Source organism: Lethenteron reissneri, unplaced genomic scaffold (genome assembly GCF_015708825.2).
Source record: "Lethenteron reissneri isolate LAM-NWPU_2019-01 unplaced genomic scaffold, ASM1570882v1 scaffold_214, whole genome shotgun sequence".
NCBI lineage: Eukaryota > Metazoa > Chordata > Hyperoartia > Petromyzontiformes > Petromyzontidae > Lethenteron > Lethenteron reissneri.
The window spans coordinates 281,038-307,817 of NW_026891736.1; the positions used below are offsets into that span (position 1 = coordinate 281,038).

The following is a 26,780-nucleotide window of genomic DNA, read 5'->3' on the forward strand; positions in this document are numbered from 1 at the left end:
CACACACAGTCATACACCTGCACTGAATGAGATGCACACAGTCACTCACCTGCACTGAATGAGATGCACACAGTCACTCACCTGCACTGAATGAGATGCACACAGTCACTCACGTGCACTGATTGAGATGCACACAGTCACACACCTGCACTGAATGAGATGCACACAGTCACTCACCTGCACTGAATGAGATGCACACAGTCACTCACCTGCACTGAATGAGATGCACACAGTCATTCACTGAGACTTCGTCCCACCGACTTATTCCTTAAGTGGTGCTGCCTCTCTACTTCTCTGGTCCCGCCCATCTTCTTCTGGCCCCGCCCCTCTCCCTCTCTTTCTGCGCGCTTCGCGTGGCTGCCACCGGAGTTGATGGAGCCCCGAGTCTCATTCACTGCTGGCGTCTGAGAGAGGCGATGCAGCAGCGTGCAGGGCTTGCGATGATGGCCTGGATGGTGCTGCTGGCTCTACCGCTGCTCACGCTGGCGCAGCAAGGTACCGGCTACACCCACACGTGCACGCGTTTACATAACTGAATGGCCGATGTAAATTCTAGTGATATTCTAGAAGGCATAGAAAGCTGAGTGATATAAATTCTAGTGATGTTCTAGAAGGGCTAGAGAGCTGAGTGGCTGATGTAAATTCTAGTGATATTCTAGAAGGCTAGAGAGCTGAGTGATATACATTATTGTGATTTTCTATAAGGGCTAGAGAACTGTAGTGAGTGATGTAAATTCTAGTGATGTTCTAGAAGGGCTAGACATGTGAATAGTTAAATTATAGTTGTGATATTGAAAAGCTAGAGAGCTGAGTGATGTATATTCTAGTGATGTTCTCCAAGGGCTAGATAGCACACAATGACTCACATACTCTCACAGAGACCCACAGACTCACATAGAGACCCACAGTCTCACACAGAAACCCACAGACTCACACAGAGACCACAAGACTCCCAAAGAGACACACAGGCTTACATGGAGACCCACAGGCTCACACAGAGACCCACAGACTCACACAGATACCACAGGACTCACATAGAGACCCTCAGACTCACACAGAGTACCACAGTCTCACATAGAGACCTACAGACTCACATAGAGACCCACAGACCCGCATAAAGACCCACAGACTGACACAGAGACCCACAGTCTCACACAGAGACCCACAGCCTCACATAGAGACCCACAGACTCACGTACAGACCAACAGACTCACGTAAAGACCCACAGACTAACCTAGAGACTCACTGACTCATATAGAAACCGACAGACTCACGTAGAGACTCACTGACTCACATAGAGACCCACGAACAACATTTAAGTGGTTTTCCGCTTGCCTAACACTTTGAGAGTTTTTTTTTTAACTTGGAAGATACAAACAGGTTGTCTCTCTCATCCCTACAAACACGGCCACTACAACCATGACCACCACTGTCACCATCACCATCATCACAGTCAGCAGGATCAGCAATACAATCATAACCACTATCAGCACCCTCACAATCAGCACCGCCCCCACGGAAACCATCACCACCACTGCCATCATCATCACCACCGCCATGATCACAATACCACTGTCACCATTACCACCACTGTCACCATTACCAACACTGTCACCATCACCACCACCGCCATCACAATACCACTGTCATCATCACGACCACTGCCACCTTCACAATACCACTTCCACCATCACAATACCACTATCACCATCACCTCCACTGTCATCATCACGAACACTGTCACCATCATGAACACTGCCACCATCACAATACCACTGTCATCATCACCACCACTGTCACCATCACGAACAGTGCCACCACCATGAACACTGCCAACCATCACAATACCACTGTCACCATCACCAACACTGTCAACACCACTCCTACAGCGGCACATTGCTGCCCATTCTCCACACGGCGTGGCAGTGAAGAGTGGCGGTCATTTTTGGCTGCGGAGTTGAATGTGTGGGGTAAGGAAAGTGTGGACGCATGACCAAGACAGCTGAGGTCAAAGAGGAAATTGAGCCACGGAGTTTCTTAATGAGAGAGGCTTTGAGGGCAGAATAAGTGAGAAGCGAGCTTCTGAGAAGTGCCAGAATGTGGTGCCACCACACGACCCACCCACACCCAACGGGAGAGCCCAGCAAGCGGGACGAGGGTAGTGTAGTATATAGTAGTGTAGTCTATCGTAATGCAGTGTACATTGTAGTGTATAGTAGTGTCGTGTATAGTGTAGTGTATAGTGTAGTCTATCGTAGTGTGTGTAACACAGCAACACAACTGCTAACTTCTGCAGTGATGGGTACACGGGGATTCTCATCGATGCGGAACCACAGACGAGACCTTTATTTAGAGCGGTAGATACAAAATGACAGAGAGATATGGAAAGTGGGCGCATTGTCCGCATGTTCATTTTGCTACTTATATCCTCCCAACAACGCAGGGGCGTTGTGTAATGCATGGTTTTGTTTGTACGTTTATCGAGAAGCCGTAGACATCTGACAGGCGCATGTTCAGCGTGGGTTCAAGCGAGCTCTGACTGTGGCGCTGATGAGGCACTGAATGCCGAAACCGGCCCAGAGTTTCCTTGTCTTAAACCAGTGCTGGTTATTAACATTTGTTGCAGCCTTGCACCCCTTTGGTTCTCTCATTCGTTAACAATGTACAATGTTAATACATACATAGACTTGGTGAAACAAAGCAGTTGTACTTACGTGCCCGTGCTGAAGTTGTGTTCGATTATTTACCTTCTAAGAAAATCTGGCCATGTCTCGCATTCCTAGAAAGGTCATCTCGCAAACCAGTGGGTGCGTGCTGCGGCTCAAGTTAAGAAGCACCACTGCCTCCCAGTAGGCTGGTGGCTGATGGAGGAGTGGATTGTCTCCACACTTATCATTGCCTCCTCCTCCTTCAACTCCGCTGGCTTCACGTTCACTACACCGCCGTCTTCTCAGATATCCGACGACGCTATATGGAATTGAAATCTCAGAATCAGAATGTTTATTTATACTGCAGCAGGAGGAATCCAAAGAGCTATACATATGTTTATTACAGATGTCCAGCAGGGGCACGGGGTCAGAACGTTACAACACCAAACACGATACTCACAAACACGATAGGAGTGCAAAGTATAGGAAAGGTAAACAAATCACTTCACAAAGTAAACAAATACAACTAATGAAACAAGATTTGACCAGGTAAGGTCCGCCACTGAGCTATGCAGCTCTTTTTCAGAAGCGACCTGGCTATCACAAATGACAGCTCAACGAAGTGGCTTGTCATCATCATCATGTGGACATTTCTCACAGCCAAATGCTCTAAACCCGTGTTTCTAAATGTGGAGGGAAAACCAAGAGGACCGCGAGAAAGATCCACGCGACTACGGGGAGAGAGAGAGACACGCGCACTCAAAATATACAGCAGCAGGCGTCATTGTCGGGATCGAACCCACCCACGACCTCCTGTATACCAGGCGAGGTAGTTAACATCCCGCCATCGCGGCATTCCACCTGGGAATAAATGCCCCCCTCCCCTTTCCCTTATGGGTTTTGAGTTGACAGTCACTTTCGGAACCTCAAAGACAAAGATCCCCCGTTTAGCTTTAACAGACTGTAGGGGCAAGTGCTGTTAGCGAGCACCTATGAAGGCCGGAACGGTACACGAGGGGGTGGGTGGCCAGCACCACGCCCAACCGCCTTTGTCTCCCAGTGACGATGTTTACTACACACTGCACCAGGTACTCATTTGAGACTGAGACGACCTAGGGGAGGCCCAGGACCGGTTCAGATAATCGTCACCGGTGTTGGCCGTGAGCGGGAATCGAACCCGGGTCGCCAGGTTCGTAGCGCAGCGCGCTAAACCGCTACTACACTACCGCTCCCCACACTATGGGCTCCGAGTTGACAGTCACTCTCGTAGCCTCACACACAGACACACATCACACACGCTCGAACCACAGCGCCCCATTGCTCCAGAGGCCCCCCCTCCCACCCCCCAGGGCACGCTCACAGAAAGCAGAAGCGCCGTGTGCCCCTTGCGAGGCACCGCGTGGCGCAATCCGACCGCAGGGCGGCGCTTCCGTGTTGCAGCGCCACCCCCTCCGCTCACTTCACGACCTTTTTAAATCCTTTATATTAAGTTCGCTTGCTTGCTTGCGTGCTTGCTTGCGTGCTTGCTTGCTTGCTTACGACCGTGCAAATCTTTCGGTCGTTTTTCAACCCACTTCCCGTGATCCAATCGAGCTGACATTTTCCACACAGACTCGTTGTGCGAGACAATTAATGTTCGTGAAAAAAATTCCCAAAAATTTTACACTGTTTAGGGAAAACAAATTAAATATTTAATTACCAATTGCTTAATACTGGCAGACAATCATCTGACCCATATGTGGCAGCCATCTCAAGCCAGAGGACGAGAAGACTCTAGCCGCCACGCATATAAAGGATTTATAGTGAAAAGCTTTGTTTTTACGGGTTTACTTGTTTTTGCTGCTGCTGCCTTCCACCCGAGCAGTAAAAGTATCAGCAAACACGAGGCATTCTGAGACGTCAACCGTACTTTGTGTTTCCCTAGCGTCTTTCACGGCAACAGCAGCAGCAGTAGCAGCGTGTCGACTCGTTTTACGGTGAAATAATTTGTAATGAGGAAGTAAAAACAACTGGAAAAGTGCGAAAAAACAAAATTGACTAGGAAGGAAAATATTTTGACATATAAGGCCACTGATAGCTAGTCAACAACTTGCCCAACCATATCTTGCCACTCTTGTATCTTTCTCTGTGTCGCCTTCTAGCCCACTACGTTCTAAATCGTTGCTGTCTCTCTCTCTGTTCCTCCTCCTTCTCCTTGTGCTCAATCCAAGCTTTTGTTCTTTCTCTGTCTTCTCTGCCACCCCATTAACTGGAAGAAAATATCCCAGTCTCCATATTAAGCAGTCGCCTTCGCTCATTAGTTTCCATTCTTCACTCAAAGCTCACCTATTGTTCCCTAGCTCACCCCGACGACCCCCCTTAATCTCCCCCTCATCACCACCACCGGTTTCTGTTCCCTCTTCATATTCTCATTACACGGCTATCACTCATCAACCCCACTCATTAAATCCATGCATCATCATTCACTGTCATCAATTTCATTTCACCGAATACACGCATCATCATCACCACAGATTCGCCTCCCATCGCTTTCGCTCATCTATTTAATTCACCTCATCTTCTCCATCACATTCATATGTTGTGTACTCTTGTTAATTATTTGTATATGAATCCCATTAAGATAACAACTTGAATAAGCCTCGGATTTTGCATTCGATTCTTTGGCAAAGCCGACTAAATCCACAGCTCGAGGCTTCTCTGGTTAACGATTTGAGTGTTAACGACAGGACTGTGGATATCGTAGCACAATTGTGGCGACAATGCAACAAAATAACCCTGGTTTTCCACTCCCGCTCACGGCCAACACCAGTGACCATTAATTAAACCAGGGGTCCTCAAACTACGGCCCGCGGGCCACATGCGGCCCGCCGAGGACATTTATCCGGCCTGCCGGGTGTTTTTGCCGCCGCTGCCTGTCTGTTACTTTTTTCTATATGAGAAGGACGGTCATTGGTGGAAGAGGGAGAGGGGGCGGAGTTCCCCCCAATCAGACTGCATTGATGGGTAGTGCAGTCTGTATGTCTCTGTGTGGGCAAAGTTATTGCTGGTATATTGTTTTTGTAGCGCTGTATATATATTGGTATTTTACTAATAGCAATTTTGACTCCCTAGGAAACAATGATGTCAAGAAAGAGAAAAATTGACTCGGAGTGTAGGATATTCAAAGAACAGTGGACTTATGATTACTTTTTCATGCAGTACAAGGAAAGAGCTGTGTTTCTGATATGCCAGAATATAGTGTCTGTGTTCAAAGAATACAATTTACGTCGACACTATGAAACTCAACATAAAGATAAATATGCTTGTTTGGTCGGAGAAGTGAGAAAAGATAAAATATTAAAACTGAAAAATACATTAACAACTCAGCAAAATACTTTTGTGAAGCAGAAGCAGCTAAATATTGCATCACTGCGAGCAAGTTTTCAAGTTGCCAAGCTAATAGCATGCACTGGCAGACCATTCGTGGAGAGAGAATTTGTTAAAGAATGCCTTCTTTCTGTTGCCAAAGAGATGTGTCCACAGAAGGCCGATTTATTTAGTACAGTGAGTCTTTTAGGACCTACAATCACACGGAGGATTGAAGAAATGGGAGACAATTTGCATCAGCATTTGCAAAACTCCACAAAAAAACTTTCCTATTTTTCCTTGGCACTCGACGAAAGCAATGATGTTCGTGATTCTGCACAACTTCAAATTTTTATTCGTTGGACGAATGACTATTTCGAAGTCACAGAAGAGCTTGCTGCACTGCAAAGCATCAAAGGAACAACTACAGGAGAGGATATCTTTCGATTTAGAGCTTTCGTGACTGCAGGGATTCATCTTCTTGGTTCTTTCGGTAAAGTCACATAGAAGGGAAGTAATAAAATAATTCTCACGACGTTTCGGCCACAACGCAAGCAGCCGTCCTCAGGTGAAAACCAGGTCTGTCGGGGAGACAGCGTCTGAATGAAACAGCACACGAGCTTGGAGCATATATAAGCTGGGTTGGAAACGGGGGAAAGAGAGCCTTGACAAAAGAATTTGCATATCAAGAGGAATTTAGCATATTTATGGGAAATGCAGGAATGTGATTAGTACTACATATGCCCGTGCTGCATATGTAGTACTAATAACATTCCTGCATTTCCCATAAATATGCTAAATTCCTCTTGATATGCAAATTATTTTGTCAAGGCGCTCTTTCCCCCGTTTCCAACCCAGCTTATATATGCTCCAAGCTCGTGTGCTGTTTCATTCAGACGCTGTCTCCCCGACAGACCTGGTTTTCACCTGAGGATGGCTGCTTGCGTTGTGGCCGAAACGTCGTGAGAAATATTTTATTATGTTTTATTTTTATTATTTTATTACTTCCCTTCTACGTGACTTTACCGAAAGAACCAAGAAGAGAGGATATCTATGAAAAGGTTTGCCAAACTGTGAATGGTTTGGAGCTGAACTGGGCTAAACTAGCCAGTGTGACAACTGATGGTGCTTCTAGCATGGTGGGGTCTAAGAAAGGAGTAATTGCTCGCATTAACCAAGAGATGGACAAACATAACCATTCTCATCCAATAGCCATACATTGCCTCATCCACCAACAAGCGCTGTGTAGTAAATCACTGAAGTGGGACTCGGTTATGAAATTTGTGGTATCTTGTGTTAACTTCATTAGAGCTCATGCACTAAACCACAGACAATTTCAGGCATTTCTGTCTGAGCTAAATGTTGACTATGAAGATGTTCTGTATCACACAGAAGTCCGTTGGCTGAGTCGAGGGAGAGATTTGAAACGTTTCTATGACTTACTTCCACAGATTACAGCTTTTCTGTTTTAAAAAAAACAAAGAAGTACCAGAGCTCAATGATGCAGAATGGAAATGGCACCTTGCCTTTCTGACAGATGTAACAGAGCTACTCAACAGTTTCAATGTGCAACTTCAAGGAAAGGGGAAGCTCATCTGTGATATGCAATCACATGTCAAAGCATTTGAAGTAAAATTAGGCCTCCTCATCAAACAAGTGAAGGAGGAAAACTTCTGCCATCTCCCCACAACTCAAAATCTGTTACTGGAAAAACCATTGGTTGCATTCCCAAACAAAACGTGTGGATTCACTGGAAAAATTGCAAAAGGAGTTCCAATTTGGATTTAAAGAGCTTCATCTCCATGAACAGGACATACAGCTTTTCCGTAACCCATTTTCTATTGACATTGAACATGTGGATACAATTTACCAAATGGAACTGGCTGAACTGCAGAATTGTGACTCTCTGAAAGACGCATTCAAGTCAAGCAGCCTTCATAATTTCTATGCATCTCTCCCCTCTGAGACATATCCTCATCTCAGGAACCATGCACTCGAAATGGCAACCATCTTTGGCAGCACTTATGTCTGTGAACATACTTTTTCCAGAATGAAACATTTGAAAACTCCAACCAGATCTAGACTAATGGATGCACACTTGCATCACTTGTTACGACTAGCAGTGACAAATATGGAACCGGACATTGACCATCTCATTAGCCAAAAGCAGGCCCATAGTTCCCATTGAAATACTGGCAAGTTTGTTGATTTAACTTTACTTCTTCATTTTAAATATTGTATTTGTTCCCGTTTAGTTTCTTCACTTCAAAATAAGATATATGCAGTGTGCATAGGAATTTGTTCATAGTTTTTTTTAACTATAGTCCGGCCCTCCAACGGTCTGAGGGACAGTGAACTGGCCCCCTGTTTAAAAAGTTTGAGGACCCCTGAATTAAACCGTTCCAGGGCCTGCCCAAGGTCTACTCATACTAAAATGGTGCCTTTTGAAAGCATCGCAACTGGGGAAACAAATGCGGCAGTGCGTGGTGCTGGCCACCCACCCAGTTGCATGCCGTGCTGGCCTTCGTATGTTCTACTCATTTATAGCACCTGCCCCAACAGTTTGTTCAGGCTAAATGGGGGACCTTTGTCTTTTGCTACCTGGCAGGTCAATGAGAGATGGCGACGGCTTGGGGAGGTCTTCATCCAGCAGTGGAATGAGCTCCATTGAGGTTAATTAAGACATCGGTGTTTATACATTTCTGTGTTTATACATTTGTGTGTTTGTGTGGAATTAAAGACCTCGCAATCGACAAATCTGGGGTGTATGCAGTCAAGGACACGAGAAAATCAGCCAAGATGGAGCAGCATTCCAAGAGCGAGCAGCAACTGGTTGTCGATGAGGAAGTCGCTAATGGTGAGGAGGCGGAGAGAGAATATCTCGCGAATCTCTCAGATCTGCTCTCTCTCGGCAGGGGTGTGGGAATCCGGTGCCTGTTTTGTCAGCTCCTGCTGGACTGAGACTGTGGAAAAAGTTCACAATGTTCCAGCCCTTCCAACCACTGCCATTGGAGCAAAATAGTGAATACAACTTTAAAAATTGCGTCCTATACTTACATTTATAAGCGAACCACACCATGATGTGTGCTCTCACAAAATACCTCGCCTCCCCTTTGGCCGAATTCCCCAGAACCTGATTGGTTCCGGGCTCATCCGGTGCCTCAGCGATTGTCAGTCTGCATGATGTCACGAGCCACTCGTGTCGTGACAAGCCCCTCGTGTCGTCACAGGACCCTTGTGATGTCACAAGCATCTCATGTCACAAGCTGCTCGTGTCTTAACAAGCCCCTCATGACGTCATAAGTCCCCTGTGTCATCACAAGCCGCTTGTGCCGTTACGGAGCTTGTGATGTCCCAAGTCCCACTATGAGGCAGAAATGAGCTCTTATTGTACTGTGCGCGTGTGTACCCATGTGTGTGTCTCGGGAGCGGTAGTGTAGCGGTTAGCGTGCTGCGCTACAAACCCGGTGAGCCAAGTTCGTTTCCTGCTCATGGCCAACACCAGTGACATCTAAACAGGTCCTGGGCCTCCCCTAGGTCGACTCAGTCTCAAATAAGTACCTGGTGTGGTGTCAACATCGGCAATAGGGAAACAAAGGCGGGCGGGTGTAAGTGCTGGCCATCCACCCTCTCGTGTGCCATGCTGTCCTTCATAGGTGCTGGTCACTAACAGCACTTGCTCCAACAGTCTGTTAAGGCTACGCGCGGGATCTTTGTCTGTGTGCGTCTTACCATCAGCCCCACCAAAACTAAGCATCTGTACCATCGGAAACTCCACCCCCACAACTCCCTGGGCAGTGTGCTGATGACCGGCTCTGGTTTGACAGCAGAGGTCTCACTCCGAATCAGTCGAGCGGCATTATCTTTTCATCGGTTGCATAACGCTGTGTGGAAGCTACCTGGTCTGTCACTCTACACGATTCTTCAGGTCTTCTCAGACACAGTCATTCTCTCCATTCTCTACGCTTGCGAAACGTGGACCCCTCCTAAAGGAACATCTTCACCGGTTAGAAACATTTAGGCTGGCCTGCCTACGATCCATCCTGGGCTGGATTGTATCAGGAGCTCACAAATCCTTGAAAGATCTGGACAAAGTCCCATCGGTGAGCTCCTCCAGCAGGCAAGGCTGCATTGGAGCCACTGCACGCCTAAACAGCTTTTGTTCGACCGGATCGAGGGGGCTAAACGTGTGCGTCACGGGCTAGAGAAGAGATGGAGTGATGTGGTACTGGAGGACGTGGAGCTGAGTGGACTTGCCAATGACTGGTCCAGTGGTGTCAAGATCGGCCTCTGTGGAGGAGGCTCGTGAAGGACGCTACTGGGCAGTTGGAGGCAGTCGCCCTCCAACGACAACGGAGGGGGGAGGAGCGACGCTCACAACAATGAGCGGAGCATCGGGTGGATAAAGCACAGTAAGTTGACATAGTAGGGGGCACATGTGATGCATCAGCCAGTCATCTCAGTCAGTCGACCTGTGGCACCTGGGTCTGCCCCATGACCTGCTGCCAGTGGGCATTCGACACTTCACGTGGCCTCAACGTGCACATAGCCTGGCACAATCGTCATGGTGACGTCACCGCCACTTCGTGGCGAATGGCGGTTGTTGTTGTGTGCGTATACCCAAGTGTGTGTGTGCATGTACCTATGAGTGTGTGCGTGTACCCATGTGCGTATACCCATGTGCGTATACCCATGTGCGTATGTGTACCTATGAGTGTGTATTCATGTGCCCCCTCCCCTGTGCCCCATAATCTTTCAGACTGTAATCTTTCGATCCCGCCGTCTCCACTCCACTCGACTCCACGTGCGACCACCACTCTCCCGTGTCACGCCCGTTCTTCGCGCTGCATCCTCGAGATGATCACGTGGTCGAGAATGATTTCCTTTGAGGAAGTAGAGACGATAGTGACCTGCAACGGGAGCCTTTGTGAGGTCACGGCATCAGGGTACCAGGGCAGAGTTCGTCTGGTCACGTCACAGCCCCACAACGGCTCACTGATCCTCACCGATGTGAGGTTAAATGACACCGCGAGATACGGCTGCGAGCATCAATGGAGACGCGGAGATGTAATCGAGACGAGCACGATCACTGTGGATCTCAACGTCACTGAACGTGAGTGCTGGATGCTACGTCATCATCGGAGAGCGAGCTCCCAAACACACACACGCCAGAGAAAACATCGCATAGGTTGATGTTCATGGGTTGTTGCCAGGGTACAAATAATAATAATATACATTTACAAGCAGTTTTCACTCGCTTTCAAAGAGGAAAGATTTAGTCAGATGCACGAGTAACCAACGGACCAAAGGGAGGGTTGCCGGGCCGTGAGCTGTCTCTAACAATCACCTAAGCTCTGCGTTCAAGTTCAAGTTTATTTATTAGGTATAGCCCTGTGAGCCATTCGGCTCTTGAATCGGGTGCAACCGCAACAAACAAAAACACAAAAACATGAACAAAAAAACATCTTAAAGTGAATATGTAACTGAGTGCAAACAGAAAATCCAAAAAAAGACAGCAAAATATTGCAGAAAAAACACCGTACACCAACGCTGTGTGCAAAAATCACAGTGAGATGCAAGTCAAACAACAACAACAACAAGACAACTTAGATTAAGGCCATCAGTCTAACTCTGTACTACAACAAACAAACATGGCTAAACCAATACACTTTTCTAAATCACCAAAATAAAGTCATGAAAGCAATGAAACAGTAATCATAGGAACTGTGATGGAATTTTCACAATAAATGACATAAACAACATGTATTACCAAAACCCTGCAGCCATAGCTGGCTGCATGAGTCACTCCACAACAGCAGGAGCATCAATCGGAGTATTATAATTTTTCAATGCATTTTTAAGATCAGCACACTAAATCAATACACAGGTCATACTTTGCAGCGATCATCCGGAGCGAAACATTTTATTTTAGGCCACTGAATAGCACTGGCAGCTAGGGGTGTACAACTCCTCTAGAGCAGTTTTGAGTAAAGATCTCAAATGTAGTGACTCAAGTTTCAATTTATTGGCAACAGCATTCCAGACCTTGGGGGCATCAATAGCAAAGGCCCTTCAGTATTTGTACGGCAATAAAGAATGTAAAGCTGGTAAATGAGCGAAGACCTTAGGTCAAATTTGTTCTTTGAAACAGGTAATCTGCGGATTTTTTTTGTAAGTACATCATGAATAAATAAGATCTGGTGCACAAGCCGTCGAACATTCAGAGATATTAAGTTTGACCCAATGTAGAGATCACAGTGGTGAGTCATATATGGGCAGTTCAATGCAAATCTTAAGGCCGAGTGATACATTGAGTCAAGCTTCTTCAGTACAGTACTTTGGGCTGATTTATACAGGATGTCACAGTAATCAAGTAGAGGCAGTATGGTAGCTTTTATCAATTAAAAACGGAACATAGGGGGGAAGCAGTACTTGTGTCGATATAGAAAACCAATTTAAATGTTTGTCTTTTTCCCAATATAATCAATGTGATCTTCAAAATTCAGTTTTGAATCCAGGATGACCCCAAGATACTTATAGATCTTGACTTGCTATATTTGATCATTATTTAAGGAATGTAATTGGGGGGAAATAACTTCCCGTTTTAGTCCTGGTGAGAAGCATAGCACATTGGTTTTGGCAGGATTTAGGACTAGTTTAAGAGCAACTAGCTAATGTTGTAGTTTGTTTAAATCACTCTGGAGCTTAGCAATCACGTCATCCGGAGAGCGGCCAGCAGTAATCGGTACAGTGTCATCTGCAAAAGATTTACCCTGGAGTGATCCAGTTCAGTGCCCAAGTCATTTACATAAAGAGAGAACAAGAGGGGGCCGAGAATGGAACCCTGTGGAACCCCTTTCGACACATGGAGATGTTTCCAGCCAAACTACACATCCTGCTCAATTCCATTGCAGTATTTTTCCCTTCATAAATACATATCATATAATACTTTTCAAATCGTGTTTATCTTCACAATCTCCATTTCGACTATTGTATAATGGGAGTGATAATTGAATTTGTTAATTTTACCAAATCCATCACGTAAGTGGGTATGCATGTTTAACTTACGTACGTTTCCAACCGTGATGATCGGAGGTGTGGGGGGAAGGACAACAAACTAAACACAACAACAAGCAGCCGTTTTAAAGAAAACAGTTTGCCAATCTAGATGGACGATTTAAAAGTTGCATAGCTTCCAAATATTGGAAGGGAAGAATGTTCCAGACGGCCACAGCAGCAGCACATCTGAAAGCGCTGCGTGATGATGCGGTGACCAACGTCTTTGTTCGATGGCGAGCCAGAAGTGGAGTGTATCGTGTAGTGTATAGTGTATTGTAGTGTATAGTGTAGTGTATTGTAGTGTATAGTGTGTGTATAGCGTAGTGTATAGCAGTGTATAGCAGTGTATAGCGTAGTGTGTAACGTAGTGTACAGTGTAGTGTATAGTGCAGTATATAGCGTAGTGTGTAACGTAGTGTATAGCGTAGTGTTTAACGTAGTGTATAGTGTAGTGTATAGTGCAGTATATAGCGTAGTGTGTAACGTAGTGTATAGTGTAGTGTATAGTGCAGTATATAGCGTAGTGTGTAACGTAGTGTATAGCGTAGTGTGTAACGTACTGTATAGTGTAGTGTATAGTGTAGTGTATAGCGTCGTGTATATAGCATCTAAAAGCACCACGCGATGATGACTAGCAGTAAAAAGCCGCTGCTGCTGCTGGGAGGAGGCGTTCTTAGTTTCTCGTTCTCCAGAGGGGACCACGATTTCGCCTCAAGTCACCGAAGCTGGGCAAAAGGAACGCAAATCGGACGAAGGCCGAGGGAGCCATGGCAAGGTTGAAGCAGTGGAGCCAGGTGGGGGGTGGCGTTCCATTGGGCTGCTGCTTGCCGCTTTGTCTGACCGAGTGTGGCGTGAGAGGGGCACTTGGTCCACCATTTGCTACGTTGTTCAGTGTTGACCAATTACACGCGATAATCATCATCATCATCGGCTAGTTGGCACAGTGGTAAGACTCGTGCCTCAGAAAAAAAGCAGCTGAGTTTGATTTATTTCCCGTGGTGGTACTGCTGTTTGTACTTTCTCTCCCTATGTTCTGCTTTGCATTCCTCTGGGTGTGCATTGGTTTTCTCTGGGTTCTCTGGAATCGTCCCATAGCTAACAACAACAACAAATTTAGTAGAATGAAACTTGTATTAATACCAAACAATCCGTTGCTTGGAAACCTCCCTGCCTGTAATTTACTCAACTGGGACTACACACAGACACATTGAAAACGACTGAAAACCCTTATGGAAAAAAGGCTTGATATATAGTCAGGCTTTACTGGGTGAATGGGCATAATAGATTATCGAAAATTATCATCACCATATTCATCAATTATCATCGTCTTAAACAACACCAAGTATTGTAGTAGATAATTCTGGGTAATGCTTCTCACTTATAAGTCTTATTCTTTTTAAGACACAACCAAAATGTCGTATTTTAGCCGGTTTGTCTCTCGCCTTTCCAAACTTTGCAAACACCAGCGGCTTTTGTGTGATCACACAAACTCTGGATCGGACTCGCCATTGCGTGGCTCATCAGCAGTGTGAGGTGTAACTTAATGGGAGGGGATGCTCGTGACAATGGCAATGGCTTTGTCGTTGTATGCGTGCTTTTTCCCCTCTGGAAAACGAGAGAACGGGGAGCGGTCGTGGAGTGGTTTGCACGCTGCGCTGCAAATCCGGCGATCCGAGTTCGATTCCCACTCACGGCCAAGACCAGTAACGATTATCTGAAGCGGTCTTGGGCCTCACCTAGGTCGACTCAGCCTCAAACGAGTACCTAGTGCAGTGTGTAAACTTCACTACTAGGGAGACAAAGGCGGCCGGGCGTGGTGCTGTCCACTCACCCCCTCGTGTACCGTTCCGGCCTTCATAGGTGCTCGCTAACAGCACTGGCCCCAACAGTCTGTTAATGCTATAAGGGGGATCTTGTCTTTGTACCTGCTTCAATATTAAGCTGCACTTTCATGGCATTTCACAGATTCGCATTAATGTTGCATTGAGCCCGGAGTGCCATTGACGTGGTTATAGACAAAGGCGATGACATTGAGGCATTGAGAGAAAAGAAGCAAGAATAGAAAATAGTGAGATTGCGAATGTGAAAGGAATGTGTATGCTTGGGAAGTCGACTGCCATGGGGCAATGATTGCACGATGACACAATAATTATAATAATTTAAATGTATAAAGCGCCCTTAAATAATCGTTCTAAGTAGGAGCGAGGAATGGCAGAGAGCAAGAGGAGTAATGGCAGGGTGCTGTAACATCTGGAGAATAACATGCGTGTTCAGTAAAAACCTTGTACGTTTTCCCACGTAGCAGGCTTTTGCAAGCAACGTATTTCATAATAAAGGATCTGTTGGGTTAGATGGCGTAAGTATACATTTATACTATTTTATACCTACGTGACTTTACCGAAATAACCAAAGAGTATGGATCCCTGTAGTCACGAAAACTTCAAATCAGGATATAAATGTGTCGTTTGCCCTCCACCACCCGACACAGCCAATTCTGGCACAATTTTCCCGATGATGCTGGATGTTGTAATTACCAGCGGAACAAATCGGTACTCAAAGTTGTTAATGTATTCGATTTACTCTCCAAAACACCGATTAGTGCTGAACTAACAACTAATTTTACACGTGCTGTGTTACGTGACAAACCTTACTAATTGGCCGTGTCGGGTGGTGACGTCTTTAACGATGCATTTTTATTTACGAATGCTATTACTAATTCCTAGATTGAAAATACTTTCTTTAGAACTGCAGCTTATTGTTGTTTAGTTTGTTGTCCTTCCTAACCTCCGATTAGCACGGTTGGCTACGTACGGCGCAAAAGAAGTTCAACATACATATATACTACATTAAACACTACAATAAACACTACACCATACACTACATACTCACTACACACGACACTATAACAACTATATACTACACTACTATATACGATACACTATTCATTACTACATTACTATACCAAATTTAAACCTAATTTCTTTAGAACTGCTTGTTGTGTTTAGTTTATCCTTCCCCTGCACCACCGATTAGCACAGTTGGCTATGTATAGTGTGAAATAAGTTCAACATTCACACCCTACACTATGCACTACACGATACTATAATACACACAAGACTAATATACAACTATACATTGCACTATTATATATATACACTACACCACTATACTAAATTAAAAGCATATTCAACATACACACATAGTCTGTGCGTTCTTAAACCCATCTGTTTCCTGCCAGAATGATGCTTTGTGTTGTAGGTTAGAGCCACCTCTCGGACAGTGGTGGATTTGGTCTCTGTTGCCTTTTCAGAGCAAGAAACCAACACTGCAGCCCATGTGCCTATGTGGTACTACATGCCGGCAGTGGTGCTAGTGGTGGTGATGGCAGTGGGTCTGCCACTCCTGTATCATTTCACATGTAAGTACAAATATAATAATTATTAATTATTGGTTGTTATTGATAACGCCGGACCATTTTGCATCACATTCACAATCGCCGTAGTATAGAGTGTAGTGTATAACAGTGTATAACAGTGTATAGTGTATAATAGAGGTTTTTGGGTTATATCGCGTAAACATATATGTGTCGTTAAAACCCGCCACCACCCGACACAGCTCAACTAGTAAGGGTTGTCATGTAAACAGAACATGGCAATTCGTCACTAGTACAGCACGCCGGTGTGTTGGAGAGCCAAGCCATAACATTAACAATCTGAGTACGACGCTTCGCCAGTAATTACAAATAGCTTCATCAGGCGACAGCCAGATTTGTGGAGAAGTCTTACTGTTTCGTTCCCTATATAGAGGCGTAGATGTGTTGATCACCCTTCTGTGCTCTTGCACAATGTGGGCGGGGGGGGGGGGGATTACCGAGGCAACGTACATTATGCATCTGCATTATGCGAGCCCTTTGAATTTGTCCTTCCTGGTTATTGTGTCTATTAAAATAGCCCTACCCCCTTTTTTTCTGGCAACAAAATGGAAACCTTTTTTTTTTTACAAGGAATCATGTGTGCATTAGCCATAACACTTGTCAAAATGCAAACAAAAACACATTGTCCTTGAAACTGGTTGGTCCACACCAGAGACGGCTTTCTTTTGAGCCTCGTCTCAATTGGTGCTAGACCAGAGGACGCCAAAAGGCGTACAGCTCAAAGACAACGCACTATTAAAGTAATGAGGGCTCGGGGTAAGCATCTACATCATTATACCTCCTTTGCCAGTACCAAAATACAATAATAGGGTTTACCCCCCCCCCCTCTATTATTATATTTATTATGTTTTGGAACTGGCAAAGGAGGTATAATGTTATTTTGATTTCGAAACATTATCTAATTAGTCTTGGCCAGTAGTAACTAGTTTTGCACAAAACTTCAACATTATAAAAATCAATTGAGTGTCCTTGTTGGCACACGTGTTCTGCTACTGCTGACAGTTGTATTTTGGAAAATTTATAATTTATCTGAAATATAAAATTCCCTGAAATATTACATTTTATCTCTCCCGACTGCACCCGTCATCTTTGACCCAGATATTGTCCCCTCTTAGGATTGGATGGCGATTACATAATAGTGCCTGTACCCAGTTACCCTCTTGCACCCACTAGATGGCGCTCTCTTATTACAGTAGTGTAGTGTATATTATAGTGTATGTTGTAGTATACAGCAGTTTATAGTTTAGTGTATAGAAGTGTATAGTGTATTTTATAGTGTAGTGTGCAGTGTATAGTGTAGTGTATAGTGAAGTGTATAGTGTGCAGTGTATAGTGTAGTGGAAAGCCGTGTATAGCGTAGTGTATAGTGTTTTGGAAAGCAGTGCATAGTGTAGTGTATAGCAGTGTATAGTGTAGTGGAATGCCGTGTGTAGTGTAATGGAAAGAAGTGTATAGTGTAGTGGAAAGCACTGTATAGCGTAGTGTATAGTGTTTTGGAAAGCAGTGCATAGTGTAGTGGAAAGCATTGTATAGTGTCGGGGGAAGCAATGTGTAGTGTAGTGGAAAGCAGTGCATAGTGTAGTGTATAGCAGTGTATAGCATAGTATATTGCGTATTGCATAGCAGTGTACAGTGTAGTGTAGAGGAGTATGTAGTGTGGAGTATCGTGTATAATATAGTGGAGTGTATAGCAGTGTATAATGCATTGTATAGTGTAGTGTATACTGTGCAGTGTGTAGTGTATATTGTGTAGTGTACAAAATAGTGTATAGTGTAGTGGAAAGCAGTGTATAGTGTTGTGTATAGTTGTGTATAGTGTAGTGTAAATAGCATCTGAAAGCGCCACGCGATGATGAGGTGGCCGTTTTTGTTTCACATTCGCAATAACCTTGATAATAAAAGCCATTTCGCCGTGCAACATCATCTACAGTGCAACGTGCGTCTCTAATTGCTGTCGTAAGGAATCTTGTGCAACTTATCCGTGGACTAAGACCCTCCCCTCCCCCATTCTGGCCTTTGCATCCTGAGTGGCTCACAATTGACGACATCACATTCATCCCTCACTCTACTTAAGACCAAAACCGGAGAGGAGGATTTCTCCACAACTCTGGCTGTCGACTGATGAGTTTGGTTTGTTTTTGTTTTTGTAATTACTGGCGAAACGTCACCAGCTACTCTTATTATAAATGTCAGCTGTTGGTTTACTCTCCAACACACAACTAGTTAGTGCTGAACTAGTAAATAATTGACACGTTTTGTTCACGTGACAAACCCCTTACTGATTTGCTGTGTCGGGTGGTGGTGGTTACAGGTTTAACAACTTATTCATATTCATGTGATCTATAACCCAAAAATATGCTATTATGGACAATAATCATACAGTGCATTCATTAACGCGCCAATTACTATTAATAATAACAGGGCGCCACGGTGGCTAGCAGATGTTAACTACCTCGCCTGGTATACAAGAGGTTATGGGTTCGATCCCAACACTGACGCCTTTTGTATATTGGAGTTGGCATATCTATCTCCCCGTGGTTGCATGGATTTTTCTCTGGGTCCTCCGGGTTTTCCCCTCCACATATAGAATCATCATCACGCGGTTTAGAGTAATTTGGCTGCTATAGATTTACACACGATGATGATAAGCATCTGCATTGAACTATTATTTGTGATAGCCAGGTTGCTTTTGAAAAATATCTATATAGCAGCTCAGTAGTGGTAAAAAACTAAAAACATTGTTAAGGTTATTTAGTGTATTTGCTTGCACCGCAGGCGAGAGGTGATATGTGTGTTGGTTATGTCGGGTGATGGAGGTTTATCATCAATTCAACACCTAGGTGGCTTTCACAACCAATATAATCCATAATAGAGGTTTTTGGGTTAGATCACATATATTTAAATGTGTCGTTAAACCCACCACCACCTGACACAGCCAATTAGTAAGGTTTGTCACGTAAACAAACATGTCAATTCGTTACTAGTACAGCACACCGGTTGCGTGTTGGAGAGTAAACCCACTACAATATTTACAATTCTAGTACCGTGACTATTCAACCAGTATTTACAACAACCAGCATCATCAGGCAACAGCCAAAGTTGTGGAGAAATCCTCCTTCTGTTTCGGTCTTATTAAATATTTGATTCAGAATTCGTCGGATAACTCACGTGGCCACGTTCAAAAAAGAGCCAACGACGATGGTGAACCACCGTAATGGAGTTATCATTTCCCCAAAGGTAAGAAGAAATCAGCGGCGGTGCCGCCGTACCCTTCCACGAGCCTGGACGGGCGGATCGAGCCACGCGCCATGCAGAATGTGAGCTTCAAAGCAATACACTAAAAACCCTGTTTTAAAAAAAAAATAAAAATCGTATAAAAAAGACTACAATATACTTAATACACAGATAAACTAATTGTTGTGTTGAATTTGGTATCACACCCCCCCCCCCACCGCATCTCTATTTGAAAATAACTCACAAACAAACACTGCCTTCTCATGGGACCTTTTTCCAGTATCAAAGTATTAAAAATAAGCATAGGTTATACCCTTTCTGACAATAAAACAGATGTTAAAAGACCAAAAAGGTATCCCATGATATAGTTACTCACCCCGAGCTATAAATGTTCTGACACGTGCATTGTCTTTGTACAGTTCGCATTTGGGCATTGCGCTCTGGTCTGACATTGCTAGTGAGACTCAACCATGATGAAGGCTGTCTGTGGTGCAGGCCAATCCGTTTCAAAGACAATGCATATATTACCAGAGTGTGTTTGCATGTTGACCACAAGTACATGTGGTTAATGCAGACTTGATTCCTTGCAAAAGGTACTATTTCGTGTTTGCAAATCTTAACTCCTGTTTTATTGCCAGAAGGAGTAAAACCTGTTCTTCTTTTGCAATTAACTGACAAACAGACACAGCCTTTTTGTGAAATACCCCAAACGCAGACAATCCCTGGGGTTGGAACTTCACGAAGCTGCTCATGGTCCCACCCTGAAACCGCAGCAACTGCACAAACCATGGCAGCAGCAGTAGATGCAGATTATAGCTGCTAATGCAGCATTGGAAAATGGAAAACTCTCTCCAGTAGCAGTGTTGCCATGACTGTGGTCATCCAGAACAGAGCCGTACCTCCTGTATACCAGGCGAGGTAGTTAACATCTCTGAGCCATCTGTCTGCTTCCAGGACGCTGCTGGCGAGGTCTTCTACGAGACGGTGAACATGGGCGATGGAGAGCGACGCGATTCTATGGCGGGCGAGGAGCCCCACATCCACGGCTCTCCGCTGCCTGTCATCTACTCGACCGTCAATAAAGTCTCTTCGGGGCCTAGCTCTTAAATCGTCCTCTATTGTTGTTAACTATTATTAGTAGAACTCCTTCTTGTTGTTGTGTTTAGTTTGTTGTTCTCCCTGCTCCCCGCACCTCCTGGGGTCGCCGGGTTTGGAGCACAGCGTAATGTTAACTGCTACATCACCGCTCCATCGACACACACTCATCCAGAGACCCATGAACTCATCACACAGAGACGCAGAGACTCTCCACACAGAGACACACAGACTCACACACAGACTCATAGACTCACACACAGATCCATTTACTCTCCACACAAAGACCCATAGACTCACACAGACCCATATACTCTCTACACAAAGACCCAAATAGATATACACAGACTTACACAGAGACCCAGACTCACACAAAGATCCATAGACTCGCACAGAGACCGATATACTCTCCACACAAAGACGCACACAGAGACCCCCAGGCTCACACAGAGACCCATAAGCTCTCAGAGATACCATAGACCCACATCGAGACCGATTGACTGGCGCAGAGACCAATTAGATTCGGACACAAATCTACAGCCTGAAATATCGCATCGCAATTGTACCGTGACTCAAGTACTGTGGGATTGTTGCAATGTGTGATTGTTAGGATTCGATGAAATATAATTTTTTGTCGACCCAGGTCAAGAGTGGTGAACATTGAAAATTCATTTCTTTAGAAGTGCTTTTTGTTTTTAGTTTGTTGTTTCCCACCCCACACCTTCGATTATGGTGGTTGGCTACGTACAGTGAGAGAGAATTCAACATATATAACGTGTACGTTATTACTCTTGCATATTTTTCCAGCAAATGCGAACTCCGGTTATCCTCGCAGCAGCAGTGACGACTTTTGGCTAGCCCATCGAACAATGGCGGTCACCGCATCGCGCGCGTGAGTTCAGATGCGCTTCTGCGTCCGACTGGAACGCTCTTCCTTCCGCTACTAGGAAGTCACTGGGAGCTGCGGTGCACTTAAAACAACTCGAGATTGATAAACTTATTTCTTTAGAACTGCTTGTTGTTGAGTTTAGTTTGTTGTCCCCCCCCGCACCTCCGATTAGCAAGGGGGTCTCGGTCTTAAATCACCTCGTCGTTTATTTATATATATACTTGACTCTCAATTATCCGTGCTAATGATGTAAAAGATTGGCGCGAATATTTCAAAATCGTAAATAATCAAAAATATAACTATTTCCCACGGATATCTATGCCAAAAACGAACAAGTGACCGATCGATGATGGGCGTGCTCAGCGATAACACGTTCCTGCTCCGGTCCAGCAGAAGACTTGTCCCACTAAGTGGATGATAGCAGAGCCACAGCCAATCAACATCAAACTCAGCCCACTGAGTAGATGATAGCAGAGCTTCAGCTAATCAAGATCAAACAAATTCAGCCCACTGAGTGGATGATAGCAGAGCCACAGCCAATCAACATCAAACTCAGCCCACTGAGTGATAGTAGAGCCTCGCCAATCAACATCAATCAGATATTGCAACTGCTGTCCTGTCGCGGCAATATTGTGGATTTCGGATTAACCGGAGCAACATTTTTGTCGGTTAAAGAACGTGCCTTACAATGAACATTTCCAAGAATAACAATATGTAATTCATATTCTTTGGGTCTTTCGGTAAAGCCACGTAGATAGAAAAATTATAAAATCAAAATCACGACGTTTCGATCACAACACAAGCAATCGCCTTCAGGTGAAAAAGAGGAAAATCCGTTGAGGCAGGCTGTTTATAAAGGGTTGGAGATGGGCGGGACAGCTAATGTTAATGTAGGAGCGAGTAGGAGAGGGCGAGTAGGAGAGGACGAGTAGGCGAGAGAAATTTGCTTGGAAATGTAAGCTCTGTGGGGGCCAAGCTCAGCTCGGGCCCGGACGATGCAGTGGCATACTCTTATGATTTTTTTTGCAGTGGCAAGCCGCCATATACTAACACACCTAAAGGTTAGCTGTGTTAGTGAATGTAACTCAGAGAGTCGAACATAACTGCTAACATAGGTATGTAGGATAGGAACATCACAGCCAGTTATGACCTAAACTGGTTAAGAACGTCCTTCCAATGATTGCTTAGTTTGTACCCATCTTCTCGGTTGAAATTGTGTCTGTGTTTATTTATCTGGATGGCTTCATGAACGAATCTTTGCTGATAGCCAGTGGGTTTGCAGAGTACCTTCGTCTTGGCAAAATCAATTTCACGTGTGCTCACCGCGTTAAAACAATGATCAGCCACGGCTGAGGCATTGGTCCTACCGTGTTTCAGATCTGCCTTATGTTCACGAACCCGGTCCGAGACATGTCGCTTAGTTTCCCAATGTAATTGCTGCCGCAGACACAGCTTAGTTTGTAGACACCGGGGTATAACATGTCAGGGATCGCATCCTTCACAGATGGGATCAAATCACAAATTGTATGTACTGTGTTGATCCGTACCTGGATATTGTGTTTGAACATGATTTTGGAAATCTTATTGGTGAACCCTGCTATGTATGGCAAGGTGATGTGTAATTGTTTTTAGATGATTCATTTGGGCTTAAGGGAAAATCTCATGAGTTGTTCATTTGTGTCAAAATCTCAGGCGCGTGGCTAATCATCTAATCCAATACACCGCCGCGTGGATAATTGAGTCTACCGTATATACAGTGAGGGAAAGAGTATTTGATCCCCTGCTGATTTTGTACGTTTGCCCACTGATAAAGAAATGATCAATCTATAATTTTAATGGTAGGTTTATTTGAACAGTGAGAGACAGAATAACAACAAAAAAATCCAGAAAAACGCATCTCAAATTTTTTTTAAATAGATTTGCATTTTAATGAGGGAAATAAGTATTTGACCCCTCTGCAAAACATGACTTAGTACTTGGTGGCAAAACCCTTGTTGGCAATCGCAGAGGTCAGACGTTTCTTGTAGTTGGCCACCAGGTTTGCACACATCTCAGGAGGGATTTTGTCCCACTCCTCTTTGCAGATCCAAGTCATTAAGGTTTCAAGGCTGACGTTTGACAACTCGAACCTTGGAAATGTAAGCTCTGTGGGGGCCAAGCTCAGCTCGGGCCCGGACGATGCAGTGGCATACTCTTATGATTTTTTTTGCAGTGGCAAGCCGCCATATACTAACACACCTAAAGGTTAGCTGTGTTAGTGAATGTAACTCAGAGAGTCGAACATAACTGCTAACATAGGTATGTAGGATAGGAACATCACAGCCAGTTATGACCTAAACTGGTTAAGAACGTCCTTCCAATGATTGCTTAGTTTGTACCCATCTTCTCGGTTGAAATTGTGTCTGTGTTTATTTATCTGGATGGCTTCATGAACGAATCTTTGCTGATAGCCAGTGGGTTTGCAGAGTACCTTCGTCTTGGCAAAATCAATTTCACGTGTGCTCACCGCGTTAAAACAATGATCAGCCACGGCTGAGGCATTGGTCCTACCGTGTTTCAGATCTGCCTTATGTTCACGAACCCGGTCCGAGACATGTCGCTTAGTTTCCCAATGTAATTGCTGCCGCAGACACAGCTTAGTTTGTAGACACCGGGGTATAACATGTCAGGGATCGCATCCTTCACAGATGGGATCAAATCACAAATTGTATGTACTGTGTTGATCCGTACCTGGATATTGTGTTTGAACATGATTTTGGAAATCTTATTGGTGAACCCTGCTATGTATGGCAAGGTGATGTGTAATTGTTTTTAGATGATTCATTTGGGCTTAAGGGAAAATCTCATGAGTTGTTCATTTGTGTCAAAATCTCAGGCGCGTGGCTAATCATCTAATCCAATACACCGCCGCGTGGATAATTGAGTCTACCGTATATACAGTGAGGGAAAGAGTATTTGATCCCCTGCTGATTTTGTACGTTTGTCCACTGATAAAGAAATGATCAATCTATAATTTTAATGGTAGGTTTATTTGAACAGTGAGAGACAGAATAACAACAAAAAAATCCAGAAAAACGCATCTCAAATTTTTTAAAAATAGATTTGCATTTAAATGAGGGAAATAAGTATTTGACCCCTCTGCAAAACATGACTTAGTACTTGGTGGCAAAACCCTTGTTGGCAATCGCAGAGGTCAGACGTTTCTTGTAGTTGGCCACCAGGTTTGCACACATCTCAGGAGGGATTTTGTCCCACTCCTCTTTGCAGATCCAAGTCATTAAGGTTTCAAGGCTGACGTTTGACAACTCGAACCTTCAGCTTCCTCCACATATTTTCTTGGGGATTAAGGTCTGGAGACTGGCTAGGCCACTCCAGGACCTTAATGTGCTTCTTCTTGAGCCACTCCTTTGTTGCCTTGGCCGTGTGATTTGGGTCATTGTCATGCTGGAATGCCCATCCACGACCCATTTTCAATGCCCTGGCTGAGGGAAGGAGGTTCTTACCCAAGATTTGACGGTACATGGCCCCGTCCATCACCCCTTTGATGCGGTGAAGTTGTCCTGTCCCCTTAGCAGAAAACACCCCCAAAGCATAATGTTTCCACCTACATGTTTGACGGTGGGGATGGTCTTCATGCGGTCATAGGCAGCATTCCTCCTCCTCCAAACACGGCGAGTTGAGTTGATGCCAAAGAGCTCCATTTTGGTCTCATCTGACCACAACACTTTCACCCAGTTGTCCTCTGAATCATTCAGATGTTCATTGGCAAACTTCAGACGGGCATGTATGTGCTTTCTTGAGCAGGGGACCTTGCAGGCGCTGCAGGATTTCAATCATTCATGGCGTAGTTTGTTACCAACTGTTTTCTTGGTGACTATGGTCCCAGCTGCCTTGAGATCATTGACAAGATCATCCCGTGTAGTTCTGGGCTGATTCCTCACCGTTCTCATGATCATTGCAACTCCACGAGGTGAGATCTTGCATGGAGCCCCAGGCCGAGGGAGATTGACAGTTATTTTGTGTTTCTTCCATTTGCGAATAATCGCACCAACTGTTGTCACCTTCTCACCAAGCTGCTTTGCGATGGTCTTGTAGCCCATTCCAGCCTTGTGTAGGTGCACAATCTTGTCCCTGACATCCTTGGAGAGCTCTTTGGTCTTGGCCATGGTGAAGAGTTTGAAAACTGATTGATTGATTGCTTCTGTGAACAGGTGACTTTTATACAGGTATCAAGCTGAGATAAGGAGCACTCCCTTTAAGAGTGTGCTCCTAATCTCGGCTGGTTACCTGTATAAAAGGTACCTGGGAGCCAGAAATCTTTCTGATTGAGAGGGGGTCAAATACTTATATCCCTCATTAAAATGCAAATCAATTTATAACATTTTTGACATGCGTTTTTCTGGATTTTTTTTGTTGCTATTCTGTCTCACTGTTCAAATAAACCTACCATTAAAATTATAGACTGATCATTTATTTGTCAGCGGGCAAACGTACAAAATCAGCAGGGGATCAAATACATTTTTTTCTCACTGCATTAAATTTTATTCACAACAAAACACGAGCTCTCCTCTATACAACATGACGGAAGATTCCAGGGGCTGGAGGTTACAGAAAACTGTCGGTAGTTCATTCACCACGAACACTCCCCTCCCCTACGTTGCCACAGCCAAGTGAGGGAGCTCGCCTAGTGGGGGACGGTGGGGGGGGAGATGAAGATTTACATGGGTTGGAAAAGAGGTGGGGGGGGGGGAAGTAGTAGAGTGAGTGAGTAGGTGAGTGAGTGTATGGGTGAGTGAGTGAGTGCGTGGATGGGTGGATGGTTGGGTGAGAAGTCTGGTAAGTGAGTGAATGGGTGCAGTTGTGGTCACGAAGTTTATGCTGTCAATAGCGCTGCTGAGAGACGCCACGTGGTCGCAGTCGAGGGACTTGGCCAGTGTCGTCAACCACACGTGGCTGCAGGCTTAGTCCCGGAGCTGCCCGTCCGGCAGTCTTTGATGGTCTTCTCCCGGAGTCTCTCTCTCCCTCCCTAACAACCAATCAGCCACCTGTTGCTGGGTGGCAGACATTCATCTCTTGC

The 26,780-nt window shown here is 44.8% G+C and overlaps 1 protein-coding gene across 2 annotated transcripts; it reads left to right on the forward strand.

The window, feature by feature from the left end:
• The first annotated feature begins 342 nt into the window (after positions 1-342).
• LOC133339719 (uncharacterized) lies at positions 343-25,917 on the forward strand. Of its 2 annotated transcripts, XM_061547872.1 has the most exons (7): positions 343-495; positions 8,734-8,850; positions 10,753-11,106; positions 13,745-13,846; positions 16,363-16,470; positions 19,723-19,802; positions 20,674-25,917. In XM_061547872.1, exons 1-7 carry the CDS (start codon positions 417-419, stop codon positions 20,824-20,826), a joined length of 993 nt encoding a protein of 330 aa, XP_061403856.1. In that variant the 5' UTR covers positions 343-416; the 3' UTR covers positions 20,827-25,917. The 2 variants fall into 2 exon arrangements, with proteins under 2 accessions (XP_061403856.1, XP_061403857.1); XM_061547873.1 differs by lacking the exon at positions 13,745-13,846.
• Positions 25,918-26,780: the final 863 nt, after the last annotated feature.

Coding starts and splice junctions, on each gene's coding strand:
- LOC133339719 (XM_061547872.1), top strand. CDS start 417: ATGCAGCAGCGTGCAGGGCTTGCGATGATGGCCTGGATGGTGCTGCTG. Junction 8,851..10,752: donor CGATGAGGAAGTCGCTAATG/GTGAGGAGGCGG, acceptor ATAATCTTTCAG/ACTGTAATCTTTCGATCCCG. Junction 16,471..19,722: donor ACTCCTGTATCATTTCACAT/GTAAGTACAAAT, acceptor ATTTCCCCAAAG/GTAAGAAGAAATCAGCGGCG.